The sequence below is a fragment of the Poecilia reticulata genome, linkage group LG5 (assembly GCF_000633615.1).
Source record: "Poecilia reticulata strain Guanapo linkage group LG5, Guppy_female_1.0+MT, whole genome shotgun sequence".
NCBI lineage: Eukaryota > Metazoa > Chordata > Actinopteri > Cyprinodontiformes > Poeciliidae > Poecilia > Poecilia reticulata.
Window position 1 is genome coordinate 5264725 of NC_024335.1, and position 20372 is coordinate 5285096.

Below are 20372 nucleotides of genomic sequence, written 5' to 3' on the forward strand. Positions count from 1 at the left end.
GTATATTTAATGCAGAAAATAACAGAAGAGAAGTTACATACTTCACCTTTATCTTGATATGAACCATTTTCTAATCTGTAATGATGTTTTCCTGTTTGCTCACCTGCAGGTTTGACCGTCTTCCCGCCTATTGTGATATCCAGAGCCGTGCTGACCAAAATTCCCACTGTGTCGTTTTCTGGGTTCAACAGATCGGCCCCAGCTGCATGAGACACACACACACACACACACAAAAAAAAACAACAAGACACATGAAGGGGGATCAGAGGTTCAAGCTGTGGTTTAGTTACGCAACGAAAGAGGATCATTCACCTGATCGATACGGTGCTGTGAAGATGTAACCCTTGTTGTCAAGGCTACGGCGGTAATAGCTGGCGTTAAACGGCTCTGGGTCTTCCTCCCAGGTTTCTGCAGCTCTGAGATTTAAAAGTAACAAATATCTGCTGTTCAAGCTCCCTCCTCGACCTTATGTAACATCCTAACTTATCATCCAAAAATAGAACCGAGTTGAGAAATGTGAGATCTAAAGAAACAGCTGCAGTCAAGACACACAGCAGTGATGAAATCTGCTCTTACTTGTTTGGAAAGACTCTTGTTATGCCTCCATCTGTTGCAGCGAACACAGCCAGGAAGCCGTATCTAAATGTCAGGATGGAGGAGAAACAAACAAGCAGGACTCAGATCTACGTCTTCCCCGCTGGTGATGTTGGAGAATAAACGTCTCTCAAAGCAGCTTGGTGCTACTCACGTGTTTAAGTCTTTATTCTTCCACACTTTATCGACCAGCTGCCGGATGATGCCGGTGTCCAGAATCAGGTTGTGAAGGAGCAAACTGTCACCTGGATGAAAATTTAAGAAACACAGAGAGGATGATGGAGTACTGAGACTGAAACAAATTTTATTACTACCTTGCTTTTTGTAGTCAAAGCAACATTAGCTACACGTGTTTCTGTGTATTTGAAAAGGACAAAGTTACTTTTTTTGTGTGCTATAAAAATAAAAAGTCCAGCAAACCATTTATTAACTGCACCCTTCAGAAACAGAGCTGCGTTCGGGGTTTGACTGTAAAATGCGCAACGCTGAACAATTTCACAACCATTACTCAAAGATGAATCTGTGAGGCATTTGTTAGAGGCTATTTTCAGCTGTAGATTAAAACATTTAAAGCGCTGCAGCATTTCTGGCAGCAGGATGGTGGATGTGGGATTTACTCAAAATAAACTCACCAAAACGGAAAAAAACACAAGGAAACGATACTTTATCAGTGGAAAATGCTACAGAATGTAGATAATCTGGGCTATATTTATTTTCTTAATCAGATTAATTTAGAGATTTTTTCCTTCAACATGCAAGGCTCCAGACTGATGTTTTTGCACTGGTTGTTCTGGTCCACCTAACAGAAATACATATTTTTGTTATTTCATGTGTAATTTTGACAGTATGTAAATAGGAGAGTAAAGATAAGAACATCTTATTTACGATTTGTATGTGAGTTTAACAAAAAATGGTTAAAATCATATCAGAAAAGTAGGATGGCAGGCTACAAAGATTAGCAGTAGTCATGGTAATTACATTTTTTTTGTTTCTGCTTCTCCACAACAGAGGTTTCTGTCTGCATCTGATTATATCTTGTTTATGTCTGAAAAAGGTTTTTCTAAAGAAGTAGCGCTTGTGTTGCAGAAAAAATATGAAGTCAGAAAAATTAATTAACTTCTAGATTTGTGTATCTTCAACAGATTGTGTGGAGGTAAAATCAGTGTAAAGCGACTTCTTTGCAAATGTTTTCTGTGTCAATTTTACTGCTGGGAAAAATTACATAGTCCAACAACTGAATCAGTAAAATTAATTTATTAGATGAAACATACAGCTCTGGAAAAACTTGAGATGACTTAAAAATGATCAGTTTCTCTTATTTTACTTTCTACAGGTAAATGTCTTGAGTAACATGAACATTGTTCTTTTATCCCATGAACTACTGACAACATGTCTCTGAAAGTCCAAGCAAAAATTTAGTATTTATTTGCAGAAAATGAGAAATGGTCAGAATAAGGAAAAAGATGCAGAGCTTTCAGACCTCAAATAATGCAAAGAAAACAAGTTGATATTAATTTAGACACAACAATATTGATGTTTTAACTCAGGAAGAGTTCAGAAATCAACATTTGGTGGAATAACCAGGAGGTTTTCAATGGGGCTCAATGCAGTGGGCTGTTAGTTTATTCTAGAGCTGTATGTGAGGAGTGGATCGCAGTCACCAACACAAATACAAATCACACATTGCTCAGCATTTAAATCTTTTAAAGTCATATTTTATGACATCTTTAAGGCTTATTTTGGAGACTTGACACAGGTTGTTTCTCAGCTTATCTTCTGAGATGTTCCTTTTGATAAAATATGACCACCTGACTGCTTCAGGCAATAAAATGTGTTGTTGTTTTGGTAGTAATCTGGAGCACAGACATGATGACTATGATGCAGCTGCTTCACTGGACAGACAAACCAAAGCAATATGACGACAGCATCCGGCAAAACAGTAACTAATTTAGCATTAGCTGCAGCTAGGGCCGTTATATGTATTTTTGTTTCTAGAAGACATCAAATGTTGGGAAACCAATAAGGAAACGGTTGTTTTTGACAGATTTTTATATGCTTATGCAACCAAACTGCTTAAACTCTGGAGTCCAGACTTGTAATAGGAATAAAACTTACACTGCTTGGAGTCTGGCGTCACCTTCTCCATCAGGGCAATGAAGTTGAGCAGGAACTCGGTGTTGTTGTTGGCAAGTTCGAGATCATTGCAGTACTCCCTGAGAAAAAGGCAAAGGACTCAAATGCGGGAAAGTAAAAGAAAACAACAACAACAACAAAAAAAAGCAACAATGTCGTCATTGCCATCACCGACTCTTTTAGATGTTTCTCATTGAAAGACACAAAGCAGGATGGGGGAAGCATGAGTCCACACTCATGTTGAGTGTTGCTAAAGTGAGTGGCATGCTCAGGTTCACAAAAATACACTTCCACAAAGGACGGGACAGCGAGGCAAAGCATGAGAGTAACTAAACTTAGTTTGGACTTTTTTTAAATGTGGGTTTTGGAGGAGAGGTTATGGGAAGTTTGTATTTTATTTTCTCAGGCTGGAGAAACAGGAAGCGGTTCTGTCGGGATGAAAAGCCAGTCTGACTGGGAAACGCTCCTAAAAGCTTTAAAACAGTTTAAACGACTAGTAATTAAATTAAATTGTTTTAAAATTAGAAGCTAATTTACCTAGCAAACAATCTAACTTTATTGAAAATCACATTGTTCTGCCTTAATAATAAAAATAAACTAAAAAAAAAAAAGATTTTCTTGGTGCGTTAATGATACGTCCATGAACAGCAAGCATGAATTTGTTTCTTCTCTTAACCACAATTCAGTCTAAGTCAATATATCTTGGTTGAACTGCAGGTAAAGTCACATGATGAATGAAATAAGACAATTAATGTATTGAACTGAACAGGAATAATTACTGATCTGTCCTCCAGTGAATGAAACATGGAGCTAGAGGGAAATATTTAAAGTTTACTGAAGGCAACTGATGTCTTGTTCTTTCTTTTAGGCTAAATAGCTAACTATTTCTTTTAAATAATCAAAAAGAAATGCAAGATACAGTTAGACAAAAATGGTTTCTACTGGGCACTAAATGATCAACAAAATGTATTAATTGTGGTTCAGCCTCCAAAACAGAGAGTAAAGAAATAATGGTTGATTACTCCAAGTGATCAGCACAAATACTTTTAAATGTTTCTTCAACTATATTAGATTATCCACACAATCAGTGTGAGGCAAACTGCACTGGATCATAAAAAATATTGAATTATGCTGGAGTTATTCTAGTTCTCTTTCCAGACAGTAGGGGTCACTGCTGATTTCTCCGGGTCACATAAGTAATAGCAGCAGAAGAAGAAACTCTCTTCTTCTGAAGAAATTTCAAACTTCCTTAGCTTTTATTTTTCCTTTAAACAGATTGGATTTTAGTGATTCAAACATTTAAAACTAATGTATCTGCTCTGCTCAATCATTTTTATACCAGATTGTTTTACATCATATGATTATTCTTGCCAGATATGCCAGATTCATAAACTCTCCAAAAGATCCCACTTCAAAAACTCCAAACTCAAAAAAATATACAAGGATTTTTTTTTCTCAAACAGAGACAGACACATGCATTTTTTTCCCCTTTTTGGTGAAACCAAAAATATTTGTGTCATAAAAATAGTTTTTTCTGAGTAGAATCACAATCTAATCTCTTCAGATTGTGTTTTTGCAATGCAAACATGCAGGATCACACAACAGCACCATGCAAACATCCAACACGTTTTTGTAGTTAATTTTTCAAGAATTAAAAAGTACGGAACAACAGTTGTGACAGTAATTGATGATCCAATTCAAAGGTTATCGGCTCCACTACATACATAACAAGAAGACGAGCTAACAAATATAAAAACTACATAAAGTGACTGAAACACGGTGAAAAACTGATGACCATCAACGACAGTAAGCATTCATACAAAGGGCTACCTGGGAGCAATGAATACATGTCCTTCAGACTCAAAACTGTTTGGCAGCAGAGATTCAAAATCTGCAACAGAAAGGGGAGATTATCCAGGAAGAGCAGTGGGCAGAGCAGCGGGGAGTAAACTGGGTAAACAGCAGCTGTTCTTCAGAGGTGCAGGGACGCAGAAGGGACTTTACCATAGCAACAGTGAGGTATCATGGGAACACCAGCGTTAGCCAATATGGTGCCTAAAACACAACCTGACTCGATGCATCACCACTTTTTACTTCCACAAGCACTCGCATATTCTGTTTGACTGGTTGCTTTGCCAACAAAGACCCTGTTTTTCTTTCTGATTAGGTTCGATTTGAGTCTGATTTTATTTGTTTTTTTTCCGGACGTCTGAGAACTGACTTTACCAGGCGTGATGTGTCAAGAAGCGAGTTCTCAGACAGATTGTGCATAATGAGTGCTTTTAGATCAGGCAGGCATCAACATGGCCAACTATTTGCAGGGGGGGAGGAGGTGGGTGAAGGTCCTAATGGAAGTGGTCACCCCTCAGACCGACGGGGGGAGAGGACTCAGAGAGACACTTAATCGGGGGAAATGCATGACATTGTGAAAGGCATGATGTGGGGCAACTTGGGTTGATCCGGCTGGAACAAAACAGCAGAAAGGAATGCCACTGAACCCTCAGAAGAGTCCCATATTTTCCTAATCGACTCAGAAGAGAAATTTAACTTAGACGAAATGGGGTGCCCAGGTAGTTTTCCGCCCACAATGCCATGCACATCCGGGGTCAGGTTTACAGAGGAAGCACTGGGCCATGCCCCTGGCGGTCTGAGGGGTGAGGAGGGAGGGGGAACAAGCCGATGGAGACGAGGAGTACAGAGGGACAACATTTAGGAGTCAGGTGAGAAACCCGACAGCATGGGGAGACCTGAGAGGCCAGGATGGAGCTCAGCCCTGTGGCGTTACTCTGCACACTGCACTGTCTCCAGCTAAAGGCAGACAAACTACAGCAGCCAAGCTGTTACAAGTCTATCAAATTTGGTCAAAGTACATCTGCACCACGGCGTCAGTAGCTGCGTTTCCATTAAAAATAAAACTGTGCACATCGAAATTCAGAAAATTAATTTGCTAAACGGAAACACACCAGTTTTGAAAAACTCAGAAAAAGCTAATTTTTTTTGAAAAAACTGCAACAGAAAAATGTTTTTTTTTGCGTCATACGATTCACGTGATCAACAGCTGGACGTTACTACTGGTGAAAACGACAAGGAAGACGACAGGAAGTAGTAGAAGGATGACGGTTTGTCTTTTTCTGACAATGTGAGGGTCACAGCATCGTGCAGTTCATAGAACATTGTGTCATTTTAACATGTTGAATCCACAACTCTTCTGTTTAATCACCGGCAACAATTTCCCCAAAACACCACATAAGTAGCTCCAACGCCTGAATAAGACGTCAACGTCTCCAACGCCATGACTAAATTATAAATATAGTCTGATGTAGCTGTTAAAATCCGTTGCTGCTATGATTTTTTATGATAATTGCCTGAATAAACTTATTCTTGCGTGCTTTCAATTTAATTTCTTATATAGCAGAGACACTGAATTAAATAAATTGTGTTTTTTGTTTTTTGTTTTTTTTTTCCGACTTCAGCTGAATAAAGACAAAGATTTGCGCACATTTGTAATGGAAACGCAGCTAATGAAACTTTATGACTATAATCTGAAGTTTCTTGTCTTATTAGAAAAATATGACAATGTTTTACAATTATAAGAAATATGTCTGTTCACCTTCCAGGTTAAAAGACTCACACATGCATCACTTTTTGTTGGTCTAACTCATAACATTCCAATAAAAACACTACAAATTTTAGCTAGACTGTGACAAAATGTGGAAAAGTTCAAGAACTATGCATAATTTTGCAAAGCAGTAAATAAATGTGTGATTGTGCAGATTTGGCACTGAAAAAAATATATATATTTAAGTCTAATACCTGAACGCTAGTGTAAAATGAACTAGTTACACTGTAGGAAAAAGATGAAAAGAAAGTCTGAAGTTAATTAGAGGGGAAAATAGAGAGATCATGGTGAGGTGAAAGAAACAGAGCCAGAGAAGGGACAGCTTCTCTGAAACTGTCCACAAAAGAAAAAGGGATTGATGTGGGAGCGGGGACAGAAGACAAATTTAAACATAAAACATAAACGTCTATCATCCGTGGGTGCTGTTGCTTTGCTTTCCCCTCAAAATATATATCTATATATATATATATATATATTTAAGGTTCCTGGAGCAGCAGATATGTGAGAGAGAGAGTGAGGTTGAGGATCGGAGGAGTCATTGTGGGATCTGAGCTGCAGCAAGAGGGTCAAGAGGAGAAGGGATTAACGAAGGAAGAGAGGAGGGGAAAAGGAAGAAAGAAAGGTTGGAAGGGCTGAAGGCATGGTTGGCAGGGACAAAGGCAAGCAGGCTGGGACAGGTGAGAGGAGGGAGGAGAGGGAGGGTGAGGACAAGGGGTGAGGTAAGGAGGAGGAAGCGGTAGGGATTAGGAAGTAAAGGTAGGGAATGTGGACCGATATGGAGTATACTTGCCCTTGATGTATGAGACTGTGTGGATCCATCAGAGAAGGAGTGAGCAAGAAAAGAAACAGAGGATCGGGTAGGAAGGGGAAGGGGGGATCACAGACAATATTTTATTCAATAACTGTTTGAATAAAAATATTGTTTTCTTGAAAGAAAAGAAACCAATTCAAGTCAAACCAGACAACAGAGAAAAATAAATGAAGAACAAACATTCTTTCTGCAAGACCAAACAAAGAAAAACAAAGACATCCTGGGCAAAGAAAGCCAGGAAACGAAATGCACTTAACACAAACCGTGAGAAATAACCATGGCAGAACAAAAGAGAAAAAAATAATATGAAAAAAAAAAAACACCAGGAAAAGAGAGGAGAATCAGGGTCTGGACAAAGAAAGAATGAAAGACACAAAATGTGTCCCAAATCAGACCCAGAAAAAAACAAACTCCCACAGTTGGAAAGCCATTTTTCCAGGCCATGTGGGAGTTTAACAATCGAATGATTCCAAAGCTGATCAACATCTCACACCGTCCAACAGAAGAGGAAATAAATTCCCACACATGACAGAAAAAAAAAGAAAGGAAAAATCATAAAACTCATCATAAGGAGTGAAAAGCATGCATTTTTTCACAGCTTTCTGGTCAGAAACATCCAATAATTTAAAACACAGACGCTTCAGAATCATTACTATGGTGGAGAAGAGGCGAGAGCGTTTGGTAAAACAAAAAATAATAGCACAAAGGTCACCATTATTTTCACCTGAGGAGTACAGTAAAACCACAGCTTTCACCTTTCTGTCTGTTCAGTTATTTTTTTCTTCAGCCAGTGTGAAGAAAAAACATCACCATTTTACAGCACAGCATGAAGACAGGAGGGAGCGGGGGGAGCGGAGGAGGAGGAGGAGTCGAGGGACTCGGGAACCGTATGATCCTGCCTATCAGAGAGCATAGAGAAGGGGGAGAGGGAAGCTGAGGGGCCGGGGCAGACCGATCCCCTCGGACACTCCATATGATGATGTTGGAAACCCGCGAAAAATGACTGAATTCGAGTGTAAGGTCACATCGGAAAGAGAGAAAGAGAGAGCAGAGAAAAGAGGAGGACAGACTGAGGGCAGGAGGACGCCGGGTCTGACCCAAAGTACTTACACTGCACCTGGAGGATCTGGTCACTTAGGTTGGCCTTGACATGGTTCTCACTATATGTGGGCAGTACCAACCCTAGACTGAGTTGGGGAAGATAAGGAACAACGTAAGCAGACATAAACATTCAGCTCTGGAAAAATGAAGAGCCCGCTGCACTGAAAACCTCCTGGTGATTCCACCAAATGTTGGTTTCTGAACTGAGTTAAAACATCAGTGTTGTTGTTTCTAAATCAACTTGTTTTCTTTGCATTATTTGAGGTCTGGAAGCTCTGCAGCTCTGCATCTTCTTGTTATTTTGACCATTTCTCATTTTCTGCAGATAAAAATAAAATTTTTGCTTGTAATTTCAGAGACTTATCAGTAGTTCATAGAATAAAAGAACAATGTTCATTTTACTCAAACATAGACCTATAAGGAGTAAGATCAGAGAAACTGATCATTTTAAGTGATCTCTTAGTTTTTTCCAGAGTTGTATTTCACATTTTTGAAGTTTATTTAACGCTCCAATGAATACACCTTCATTCTACGTTCAGATTCTTGCTTAATGCAATGCATTTAACAACAATAATAATGATAATTGGGGTGCACTGATTGCAGTTTTCTGCCCGATCGTCGATTATTGATCTTTAAAAAGCCTGATCTGCCGGTTCCGATTTTGACCATTTTTCTTGTCTGAAATTTTGCTAAATTTACAGTGGGGAGAATATAGTCAACTGAAAACATGCAGAAATGACCTGGAGGGTCAGTCTATCAGTGAAACCTCACTGCAGCGCAGAAAAGGTCAGTGGCTTATCTTTTGATATACATATGTCAACATGTAAATATGGGGTGAGGTAGATGAGCTCAGCTTCACGTTTAAGAATCAGCAGATCACCAATCTCCTAAATCGGCTGGCCAATAAATTTGTGCACCCTTAATTATTAATGACGCTAACAATGCTGTGTAATAACAATATAATACATCAAGACAGTTTCTCATCTTTATTGTAAACCATTTCCTTATACTAAAGTTTGAATAGCTTAATGTTTGGACATTACTTTAGTGGCACAGTCAGATTCTTCTATAGTTTCAAACCACAGACTAAAAAGCAAAAACTTCTTCTCCTGGTTCTGATCTTACAGGCTTTTAATTTGCATTTCCCTCTGGGATGATGAAGTCCTTCTTCTTTTGTAAATATTTTTTGAATATTACATTTTTAAATAAGATGCACACCGTTTGTAAATTTACCATTTCAGTAATAATTTAGAGTTTATAAATACTGGAGTTGTGTGATCCAGGTAGCCAATCTTATTGATAATTCAGCAAAGAATGTGCAGCTCTTTCTGTTTATTTAATAAAAAAATACTCTTTGATATTTTATTTTGTACATATGTATACATATTTCATATAAAATATGCTTTAGGAACATTCCTGCGACGTATGTGGATGTTTTAATTGAAAACATCACTCAGAGTTGTGCAGAGCTTTAGATGTTCTCCGTCTTTGATTTGCTGTAATTTCCTAAAAGCACGAAAGCCTTTGTCTCTTTGTGCGACAGCAGCATTTGATGTGCCACATTTTCAAACAGACCTTATAATCCACTGAATGTGCTATGATTTCCTTTTTTATATAAAAGCAAATCTAATTTAGCGCATCTGTGCAGTGACAACCTTTGCAGACCCCCTGTGATCTCCAACAACCCCATTAGTGATTTCTAAGGATGGGAGTAGTGGAAGCGCTTCGAGTTTCACTTCACATTAGCTAATTTTCCCCAAATGAAAATGAAGCTAACTTGGTCCTCGTCAAACTGTTCGTAAACCCGGATGTTTCGGTAAAAACTGTCCTTTTCATTTTTCATTTAATCTATTTTAAGAGACACAAAATCCTCATAAAAAAAACAGCACTGTCATCAGAAACAGACTGGTGAATCCAAGTACGACTAACAGTTTCTAATGTCATCAATAAGGCCAACTTGTAAACTGAAGGAGGAGAATAATAAGATCCAGACTAATGGTTCGGCCTTTGTTGCATCAGTCTTGCATTTGCACATTCAAGAGAAACAAGGTACTCATCCCCCCAATGCATAAAGCTCATCTATCCCTCTGCATCACCAATAAGCTTTGAGAAACTACAACTGAATAGCCGAAGATTAATGATGGCTTATCTTTGGCCCTGATTCAATTCTCACGATTGAATACTTTTCAAACCCATTTTTAAACTAAACATGAACTGTTCAAAAGGTTCACTGATCCTTTTCTAGTCTTTGTGTTACTCTATTTTACTTTGAAATGTGAATTAATTAGGAGATGCATGAAACTCAAGCTGTCCAACGAAGAGTTTTATGCATCTTTGCACTTTAAAACACGGCATGTAAATGAAGCTCACACATCTGTAAGCATTTCTAGTTGACAAATGATTTATACAGCAGGAAAAGATACATAAATAGGCTTAAAATTTTAGTTTGTCTTTCTTGCAAATAATTGTCTTTGCCATAAATTGAATTAAGTAGTTTTATAAATCATAGTTAAAAATATTAAGGTTCTACAAAACACACACACTGCTTGCATTTGGCTTAAAAGAGAGAATGAGGAAAGAAAAGCACTAATGTATGGTTTATTTATAAAGTGGTGAATAAAAAATAAAAAGGTGAATTCATATGATTTTGTTGTTGATCTTAAGGCAGAATAACATTTTCCCCTTAGGATTCTTTTGAAGGTTTTTATTTCAACACATTTTTCTTATTTTTTACTGAAGCTAACAACAAATAATTCAGTTTCAAAATTCAGTTCTAGTAATTTTTCGGGAATCAACAGGTGATTGATAACTATGTCCATTTGTGAAGAGTCTTAATTTCTCAGATTTTTGTTCAAATAAAATATTCTGGAAGAAATCCAGAATATTTTACTCAATGTGTGCAAACCAAAGACTTTTGAGTAGCACTTTGACCAAATTCATGTGAGGACTTACAGAGTTAGTATAAAAAAAAAATATATATATATATATCTTATAAACTGATTCTGCCTAATCCATCAATCTGTTGCAGAACTAAAATTTTGAATTTAAACCAAATAATTCAGCAAATGACATTGCTTTTTTAATTTTGTCCTTTTCAAGGCGTAAATGTATGAAAACATCTGAAGTACAACACATAGCAGGATTGTGCTTTAAAATATCTCACTACTTTAAACCATAACAGTCAGATTTTAAAACTGCATAACCATATAATTTCTTAGATAAATATTAACAGACCTGGGCAGATGTAAATCAGAAGCCGGATTGCCTAACTATGTGCAACTTTAGTATTAAAAACTGATTTGTATTTAAATAAGTTTTAGACTTAATTTGGTAATTTTAGCCTCTAAAATGACCTAGTTTTGGTATTTTTACAACCTATTAAGACAGTAACTCAGTTTGTGAGATGCAGCAGCTGCACTTCATATTTATAACAGTGAGCTGCTCCGAAGTGAAAGAAGATATTTAAAAAAACACTTACAGGTTCCACTATTTTGGTCTGAATGTCAGGTAATGCGTTGTTAGATGCAAACCCACCTGTAGTTTGTACCTTCTACGGGCGTCCATGTGTACGTTCGCATGGCTTCGTCGATGTATCTCTGTGGGCAAACATGAAACGGTGAGCTAACCCTGCTAAAGCATCTGCACATTTCGCCTCCCATAATTAGAAGGAAACAAAGGACAGTGAACACATTGACTGATTCAGATTCATTACAGCGCCATGCAGGAAGGTGCTACTTTGGATCATGATTGAGTCACATATATTGATGACTTGCCTCATCAACTGACTTAATGAGCGTCTTGATTTTTCTTTGCCCCGATCTGCCATCAATCATCTGTCGGCGGATCTGCAGGAAAGCAAAACAGAGGATGCAATGAGAAGGCACACAATACACACAAAAACAAAACAACATTAACTGAAATACACTGTATAAAAATACATGCCACCTTTTTTTCTTGTGTCTTAAATCAGACTACAGTTTTAAGTCAATAAGAACTTAAAACATGAGTTTGTTTTAAGTCCTCTAAGAGTATTATTATCCACAGTGAAATGTGTCCTCAGAGAAAGAAATAACTTATTACCAGGTACCATAAAACACAGATGACCTCAGGGGCAAAGATTTTAGTCTTTGGAGGCATGTCCTGTGTTATGACAACACTAAAATTTAAGTATTTGACCCTGATGAAAGCCTGACGGCAACATCCTAACATGTAGTAGAGGGGTGGCAGCGTCATGCTGTGGGCTGTTCTGCTAAAGGAGGGACTGGTGCACTTCACAAAATACATGATAACATGAAGAAAGAACATTTCAAAACATCAACCATGATGTTAAAGCTTGGACATAAACTGGTTTTCCAAATGGACAATAATCCTAAGTATTCTGTCAAATTAGTTACAAAGAGTCTCATGGACAACAACATTTGAAAACATCAGTTGATAATTATGTATTATTGGAAGAGTAACACTTGAACATTAAGTATAAAGTCTTTAAAAAAGGGACACATTGAAAACAGCTAAAGTAGATAAATGACACTTATCCTGGTGGGGGCACAAGTAAAGCCTGGCAGCCTGCCAGGCTTGTAATACGCTGGGGGAAACCCTGAAGTTTAAATTCTATCAGTCACTGAAGAAATATTTAAAATTACAAATTATTGTTGGTATTGTAGTCTACTGAAATAAGATAAAGTTAGATCGCTTCAGTGTGAATAAATCTCATCTTTCTTATCCAGTTATTTCTGATTTTTAACTATACTAAAAACACCTGAGAACCAATTTGTTCCTGATAACTCGCTTTACCTCCTCCTTGTTGTTATCTTCTAGTTCTGCATCCAGAAAGTCCAGAGTGACGGGCTCCCTGAAGTTAATGATCTGAACAGCACAGAGGGGTGGGAGGTAGTGGGGGAGGATAAACATCATTTAAAACGAATAAAGTTTCAGAATTAGAAAACTAATTAGATGCACAGAGACGGACCTACCTTGGGTCTTAGGTTGGGATGCAGCAGCACGTAACCGTTTGGGTCAGTAGCAAATGTGTAGCCATTGGCCCCAAGCTGCAGACAAAATAAGTTAGAAAATGATTTATTAACCTTTCAAAGATAAATATGTGGGTATGATAATGAGAGCAAAGAATGCTCACTCTGTATGTTGGAGTCTTCTTCTTGATTTCATTAATTGCAACGTCTACTCCCATAACCCCAAGGATGAGCTGATTCTGTAGGATGAAAAGAAACTATTAGGATTCTAATATAATAATATTAAGAACTCTTCTTTTCCTGGAAAAGGAGGAGATGCAAAGTGCCGCAGCTCGGGCTGAAAAATCTATCAGGATAACGATTAGTCATGCATTTCACAAAGAATAAGAAAAAGAAAATCACAAGCAAAATGTCTCTGGTAGACTGGCACAGAAATGTAGCTAACATTTAGTATCTAGATGTCTAAAAGCTGCACGCCATAATGAAACATGATAGTGGCAGCATCATGCAGTACAGATGTGTTTCTTCAGTGGGCACAGAGAAGCTGCTCAGAGTTTGTGAAAAGATGGATGTACAATCTCAACTTTCATAATTTATTTTTAGACGTAATTTGTTTGTAAACAATGTTCAAAACCATGCATCCTTTTGCTTAAACTTTACAAAACGTTGTGTTTGTCTATCACATGAAATTCACTAAAGCTTGTGGTTGCAATCTTCTTCCTACATGACTGAGGAAAACCATTAGGGATATGAATATTTTCAAGGCATTGCGTCGTTGTGGTCAGTGGATGCCACAAACAATTTGTTGTAATGTCGGATGTCACCTCAAGGGGGAGGTGTTGCCACAGAAAGTCAGCGCCGTGTGAACATCATTACAGATGATTGATGATGGTGACACACAGATAAATAATGAATACAAAAGCTGAAATCATTATGTACGTTTGTGTGACTTTAAAGCTTCGCCCACTTAAAGGGCAAGAAAAACTTTTTAACAGAATAATAATATTAATAGATTGGTTTGTGAGTCATACTGATTTGTGTGTGGGTGAGCGTATAGGAGACAGTCAGTTGTTTTTACCTGAGAGCTAGCGCTATCTGCAGTGAGGTTGAAAACTGGCATCGTTCCTGTGATGACAAGACCCAAACCCTGAAAAAAAAGTCAGAAATTTATAACTACAATTAGATTTTAAATAGTCAAAATTTCTCTTCAGAAGAAACTGGAGACTTATAAACAGAAAATAAGTGCCTTCACCTTGATTTTGCTAATGAAAAAACCTTATAATGATACATAATATGAAATAAATTAGCAAAAGCACATATTTTTTGTTTAAATATACATTTTGTGTACTTACCAGAGCATCCTGGTAGACGTTGGTCCACTGCACCTGTTTACCTTTAGGCCCAGCCAGCACCATGGGACGTCCCAGGACATCCAGGTATTCCTGCAGGCAGAAACATTTCTTACCGCTGTGAGTGTCCACAGTAAACACAAATAAACAGACATTTATGGCAGCCGTCGTGCATTGGCTTTAAAGGTAGAGAGCTTGTAGAGCCCTCTGATGTTCATCTGTCATAAAACCACAAGACCCTGACCGGCCTTGTCTTTGTCACCACATAAAACCAGCGGGCCACCACCAGCGGCAGCAGCATCCCGGTCCGACAGAGCCATAAAGAACCTCACCCTCACCCCCCAGTCCCGAAGCCACTTCAGGCAGTTTCTCATCGTTATGAAGCAGCTATTAAAAACACATTAGGGTTGTCAGGGGTGCGACGTACAAACATTTCCCAGAAGCTCTACTGTCAACAATGGCAGTGTGAGAATATCCCACAGCAATTCTGAAGGGAGGTGAAAGGTCAAGTCTCCTGGTAATTTGTTGTATTCTGCTTTTCTCAGGAGACCCCATGTCAAAGAGCTAATATTATTTTAGGTAAACAATTATTGGCTCTTGTCACTTTGGAGATGGTGTGCTAAAATTATTAGGTGCATAACCTGATGGCAAACTTAGGAAACATTATGGAGCCTGATTACAAGCATGAGTCACTACCTTTCTTAATATTTTCAAAAGCATTGAATTCATTCATCTTTTGACTGTTTTTACAGTATAGTGAAAACGTTTTGTTCGTTTTACACACTTAAATATTTCAGATTATCAACCAGAGTAAATGCAATGCAAGTCTTTTACGTTCTTCTTTGCAGAAATGTTGCAATTTAGCAACATGGAAAGGATCTCAAACACTGAATGGCAGATTAATCAATCTGTCAAACATTGAATGGCAAAAACGTTATGATACATAGTATGTTCAATAAAATATTACATTAAATGGCAGGTTAATCTGCCATTCAATGTTTGAATGTCAGAATCTTTCCATATAGAATGGTCACTCCATATTCTTCCAATAAATTTTAAATCCTGACTTGAAATACTCTAAAACCTTCATTTTTATGTGTTTAAGATATTCAGAGTCCTGCTTCATAATTCAAGTGATAAAGAAGAATCAATTATGCCAATAAATCAATAGCAACATATAAAACGATGACACATGATCAATATCAATCTGATAGAATATTCAATATTTAATATATAAAATATTCCCTGAACTCTGATCTAAAACCACACAGTATTCTGGGGGATGTAGGCAGAGGAAAGGTTTTAGCCATAGACATAATATAAGAGTAGACCCCGCACTGGCTGCTCCGGCGCAGGAAATGCGGCGGCCATCTTGGAGCGGTACTCCCTCCTACTTTGCTCAACGAAAACAGCAGAAGATGCCTCAGCACTGAGGGATATTGTTGTTCTGATCTATGAATTATTGATGTGAGGGGTCCACAAACAACATTTCACAAGTAAGATGGACATATTATTGTGTATATATTGTGATTGGAATATTACTTTACTGTATTTATGTCCACTGGCGAGATACCAGCTAATATTAGCTACAGTGCTTGGTATAATATTTGGTTCAGCCCCGCTATGAAGGCTAACTGAGATTCTGTACATCTAAAAAAATTTATTATTCTCTAACATTGACTTAGATTATCTGACACAAGAGCCTATATTAGGCGTCTATTCTGATATTATGTCTATGGCTTTAGCCACCCAACCTCTCACAGTCAGCTAAGCAAGGTTGGTGGCACCAACTAGCTCACTCACTCTTTGGTTACCTAGCAAGTCTTTCACTCTTTGGTTACCTAGCAACAACCCACTGAGTAACTGCCGCAGTAGCAGTTTAAGGTTTTGCCTCAGAACTGCTTAAAAATAAAAAAACAATGACATGGAGTGAAAACTGTGTAAAACAGGAAAAGTCATGCCACCAGTTTGGCAGTATTTCAGATATTAAAAAAAAAAAATTATCAATAATTATTGATATCGAGTTTTTCAGTCATGCTTAAAAGTTGAATTTGTGCCCATGTGTCAACCACTTCAAATGAGTTGAACCAACTCTGCCAAGAAGAGAGGTCAAATATTCAACCACAATTATGTTTACAGAAAGCATCTGATTTGGTAACAAATAACTATGTAATATTTATTCATATATGAATAGAAATGAAAGATTTCGACCCCGTGAGTGTTAAAGAAAATGTATGATAAATCCAGGTACGTGCATAAAAATTTTGAAGTCTTAGAAAAATATTCAGGTTTTATCCTGAATTACCATCGCACCCCGGAGAAGGAACTGTTAAAATGCATAATTAAAAGCTTAATAATATAATAGCAATCAGACTCATGGCAGAAGTATGTAAACTTTAACCATGAAATGTAATTTGACTACGTTTTAACAAACCTTTCCACATTAAAATGAACAGAGAAATTTGTCCAACCCCTGCTTCATGCATAAAAGTAGATATATGCATAAAAAGCAGCCATTTCAGTAAAATGCTTTTGTCCATTTTGTTTTCTATCGTCTGAACAGCGAGGTGCTGACAGCCGTAACCTATTCTATTATTAGCTCAATAAAAGTCCAGTTTAATGCGCCACGGGGAGATATTCCATCAGGACACTGACAGCCAGACCTTTTCACGGGATATAGTGGAAATTTTCCGCCTGGCTAGAACAATCTAGGAAAGCATAACAAGTCAGCAACAGACACATGGCACAGAGGAAGCAGAGCCACACAGAGTTCTGCTGTATCCACCTGTGTTGATTAAATGCTATTTTCTTCCTAACTGGGAACCAGCAGCTATAATTGCTAAAAGTAAACTTATCGGTGTGCACCAGCACCAACTATTTCAAGACTGGACCTGCAGTCCTATAAAAGTGACTCAGGACAGTACTTGTAAAGTTATTCCATCTGCAGTCCATCTGTTATCCGAATGCTGCCATCTTATCCAAGTGAGACGGTGTAATGAGTGATTTTGAAGGGCAGAGTACTGGTAAATGATGTAACGTCTCACTGTTTTCTTCTACAACCACCTTCAGAAAACCTATTAGAGTAAGTGGCAGTTCTCAGAATATAAATATGCCGGAGTTAATGGAACAGCTGACAGTCTATTCCTGGGCTGGCTGGCTGGACTTGTGGGTGGGTGGGTTGGCAGAGAAGTGAGGAATAAAAAACAAGAAAGTAGGAGGAGAGTGATGGCGTCGTAGCTCCACCATCAGACAGAGAGACAATTTTTACGCCTGGAATGAGGCTATACCAGGGGTCTCTAAAAGGTTGTTGCCTTGAACAAATGTGACATTAGTTGAGGGGCAAAATGTTCTGAACGCAAGAGGAAACTCAAGCAAAGTAAATTTTTAATAAGTGTTAAAGAGTGAAATGTGGTAAATCTAACTTTCTGTAGCTAATTCAGCTGTTTATGAAAGTATACCAACTCTAACCATTGGTTCTGCTTTGTGCACTAAAAATACATTTGGAACAAAAAAATATATATTTTTTTATACGTTGCTTTGCAATATAGCTTTTGCTTCTTAACCCAGATAATAAGTGTCTGACGATGGATTTCCACAAATAATCCAACGGATACATCGCTGTTTGGGGACTTGTGAAGCTCTGTCAGCGTTTCAGAGGAAATCTCCTCCCAACTCTTCAGTGAGCTTTGCTTCACAATTATATTAAAGGTGTTGCTTATGCATATAGTTTTTCCTTCCACTCAACTTTCCATGCTTTGCTACAGCACTCAGTTTCTTCAGCAATGGTCTTTTGTGGCTTAGGAAGGTCAACTGTCCTGTCAAACTAAATATTGGGCGTTGATTACCCATAAGTTGCAATTACCATAATGAGAAACACTTAAAATATATTGCTTTGTGTAATGAAGCTGTATAACTTATGATTTGTGAATGCTGAATTGGATTACTAATATGAATTAACTTTTTGATGATATTCTGAATTATTCAGATGCTCCTGTACTATTTAAAGATATGACGTTTGCCATCTGCCCTTAAAGATGTTAAATGCCCTTTGTGTAAGAAGCTGAGCATTTTCAAAACTCAGTGCTGTGAGTCAATCTTACAGAAGTAACTTTCAGAGCACTTCACATAAAACCATGTCATCTGAGTCATCACTACGGTGCTAATCCTGATCGAACCTCCATCAAAACATGAGGGATTTCATCTACTGGGAAGTCAGCTTTGATCCAGGATGCTTCTCAACATATTAAAGTCATTTACACACCTACGATACTCTACTTTACACATATTAACACAGATTTCACAGCACTGTTAATGGATTATGAGTTTGTAGACTTTTGAATTGTTTTTATGCGGTATACAATAATTGTGAAGAAGTTAAAGAAATATCATAATGTAATTGTTGCCCCAAATGTCCAATTTATGCTCAATTCTGATTCTGTGTTGGGTCTATAAATGTACTGTGTCTTACCTGTGTGTTGATTCTGATGGCTCCAATTGATGGTATTTCAAAGTAGTAACCTGAAATAAGAAGAGACAGACAGTAAAGTTTAGAAATATTATCTAATATATTCCACTCTTTTTCTTGGGTATGCAGGTGTCATATTCAGTTCATGCATAAATTTCAAAGTGTGTCCTAATGTGAACCATTTTGGAGACCGGAGCCTCATCTCCTCACGTTCTTATTAGGTGCATGCATGGTCATAAACCCCGGCGGACGACGGTGGGACACACGGACACGACGGCGCTCGTAGCCGCTGACCCTTTGTGTTTGAAGATGTACTGCAGGATGTAAATGTGGAAGCTCATTGAGAATGCTGAGCCCCAGGCACTGCGGCTGATTAGGAATGGACGAGAATGACCGACTGGGTCAATAACCGGGCTGCTCAACAAGTTATTAAAGCCATGAGTGTTTATACAAAGAGCCGTGAAATGGAGGCAGCGTCTCCAGAATGTTAAAAAGCAGAGGCAACTTTCATTATTTCGACACATTAGGCAGCCTTCCCCCTCCCCGCCGCACAGTGTTTGGTGGTGAAATCTCCCTTCTCAGTCTCAATTCATTAGAAAAATGAGAGCACTCATGCACATCCGTAAACATTTTTGAGTTTATAATTCACAAATGCACACACACTGGCATAATGTTTGGTGCCAGGGCTCTTGTCTGAATGCTAGACAAGCAAAGCACCACAAAAAGGTGTAGAGAGGAAATTATGATTTTGATTGTATAGGTTCACACAGCAACGGATGTGATTTCAGAGTCATGGCTACACTCGATGTTCAGTGTCCAGTCTACCAGATAACATTGATTTAGATCTGAATACAACTGTTTAGACGACTGCTAACTGAAAGACTTCAGCTTTTACAACCTCAAAGAAATCTAGAGAAAAACTACCACTGACTGTATCCTACTAAAAAACAGATCAAATTATACAAAGACACTCTTAAATAAGGTACAATTAATTGTGACCTGAATGTTAAAGATAAAGATAAACCGTCTTGTTCAGATTTTAAGGAAAATTGCAATTATTTAGCATGAGACAATCTTTCAAGACATGTCATGTAATCATTATATTTTACTAAAATTAAAAATTTAACAGTCAATTTCAGACGTCTTATACACACACATCATACAAAGACATTTCTTCAGTCATATTAAATCAAATCACTATTTCCCTTAGTTCAGTCAGGATTACTTCGGTTCTTTGTATTGTAGAAGTTAAAACAAACTCCTTAAAGAAATGTTCTCTCATTTGTGTGAAACTGAGAAGCAGCTGTGAATAAGCCATAAACACTTCGCT

General features: G+C 37.8%; 1 protein-coding gene across 7 annotated transcripts in view; it reads right to left on the reverse strand.

Moving 5' to 3' along the window:
- Positions 1-20372, reverse strand: part of cacna2d2a (calcium channel, voltage-dependent, alpha 2/delta subunit 2a) — a 290040-nt gene that overhangs the window by 10816 nt on the left and 258852 nt on the right. For 6 of the 7 annotated variants that reach the window (XM_008408670.2, XM_008408662.2, XM_008408667.2 and 3 more), the window contains 16 exons: positions 19046-19095; positions 14581-14670; positions 14307-14375; positions 13393-13467; positions 13232-13306; positions 13053-13124; positions 12032-12103; positions 11793-11854; positions 8268-8344; positions 7137-7151; positions 4558-4618; positions 2710-2807; positions 749-839; positions 577-639; positions 313-416; positions 104-202 (listed from right to left, as the gene is read on the reverse strand). In XM_008408670.2, coding sequence (XP_008406892.1) covers positions 104-202; positions 313-416; positions 577-639; positions 749-839; positions 2710-2807; positions 4558-4618; positions 7137-7151; positions 8268-8344; positions 11793-11854; positions 12032-12103; positions 13053-13124; positions 13232-13306; positions 13393-13467; positions 14307-14375; positions 14581-14670; positions 19046-19095 — 1173 coding nt within the window. The remainder of the gene's footprint in view (positions 1-103; positions 203-312; positions 417-576; positions 640-748; positions 840-2709; positions 2808-4557; positions 4619-7136; positions 7152-8267; positions 8345-11792; positions 11855-12031; positions 12104-13052; positions 13125-13231; positions 13307-13392; positions 13468-14306; positions 14376-14580; positions 14671-19045; positions 19096-20372) is intronic. The other variant, XM_008408664.2, reaches the window with a different exon arrangement.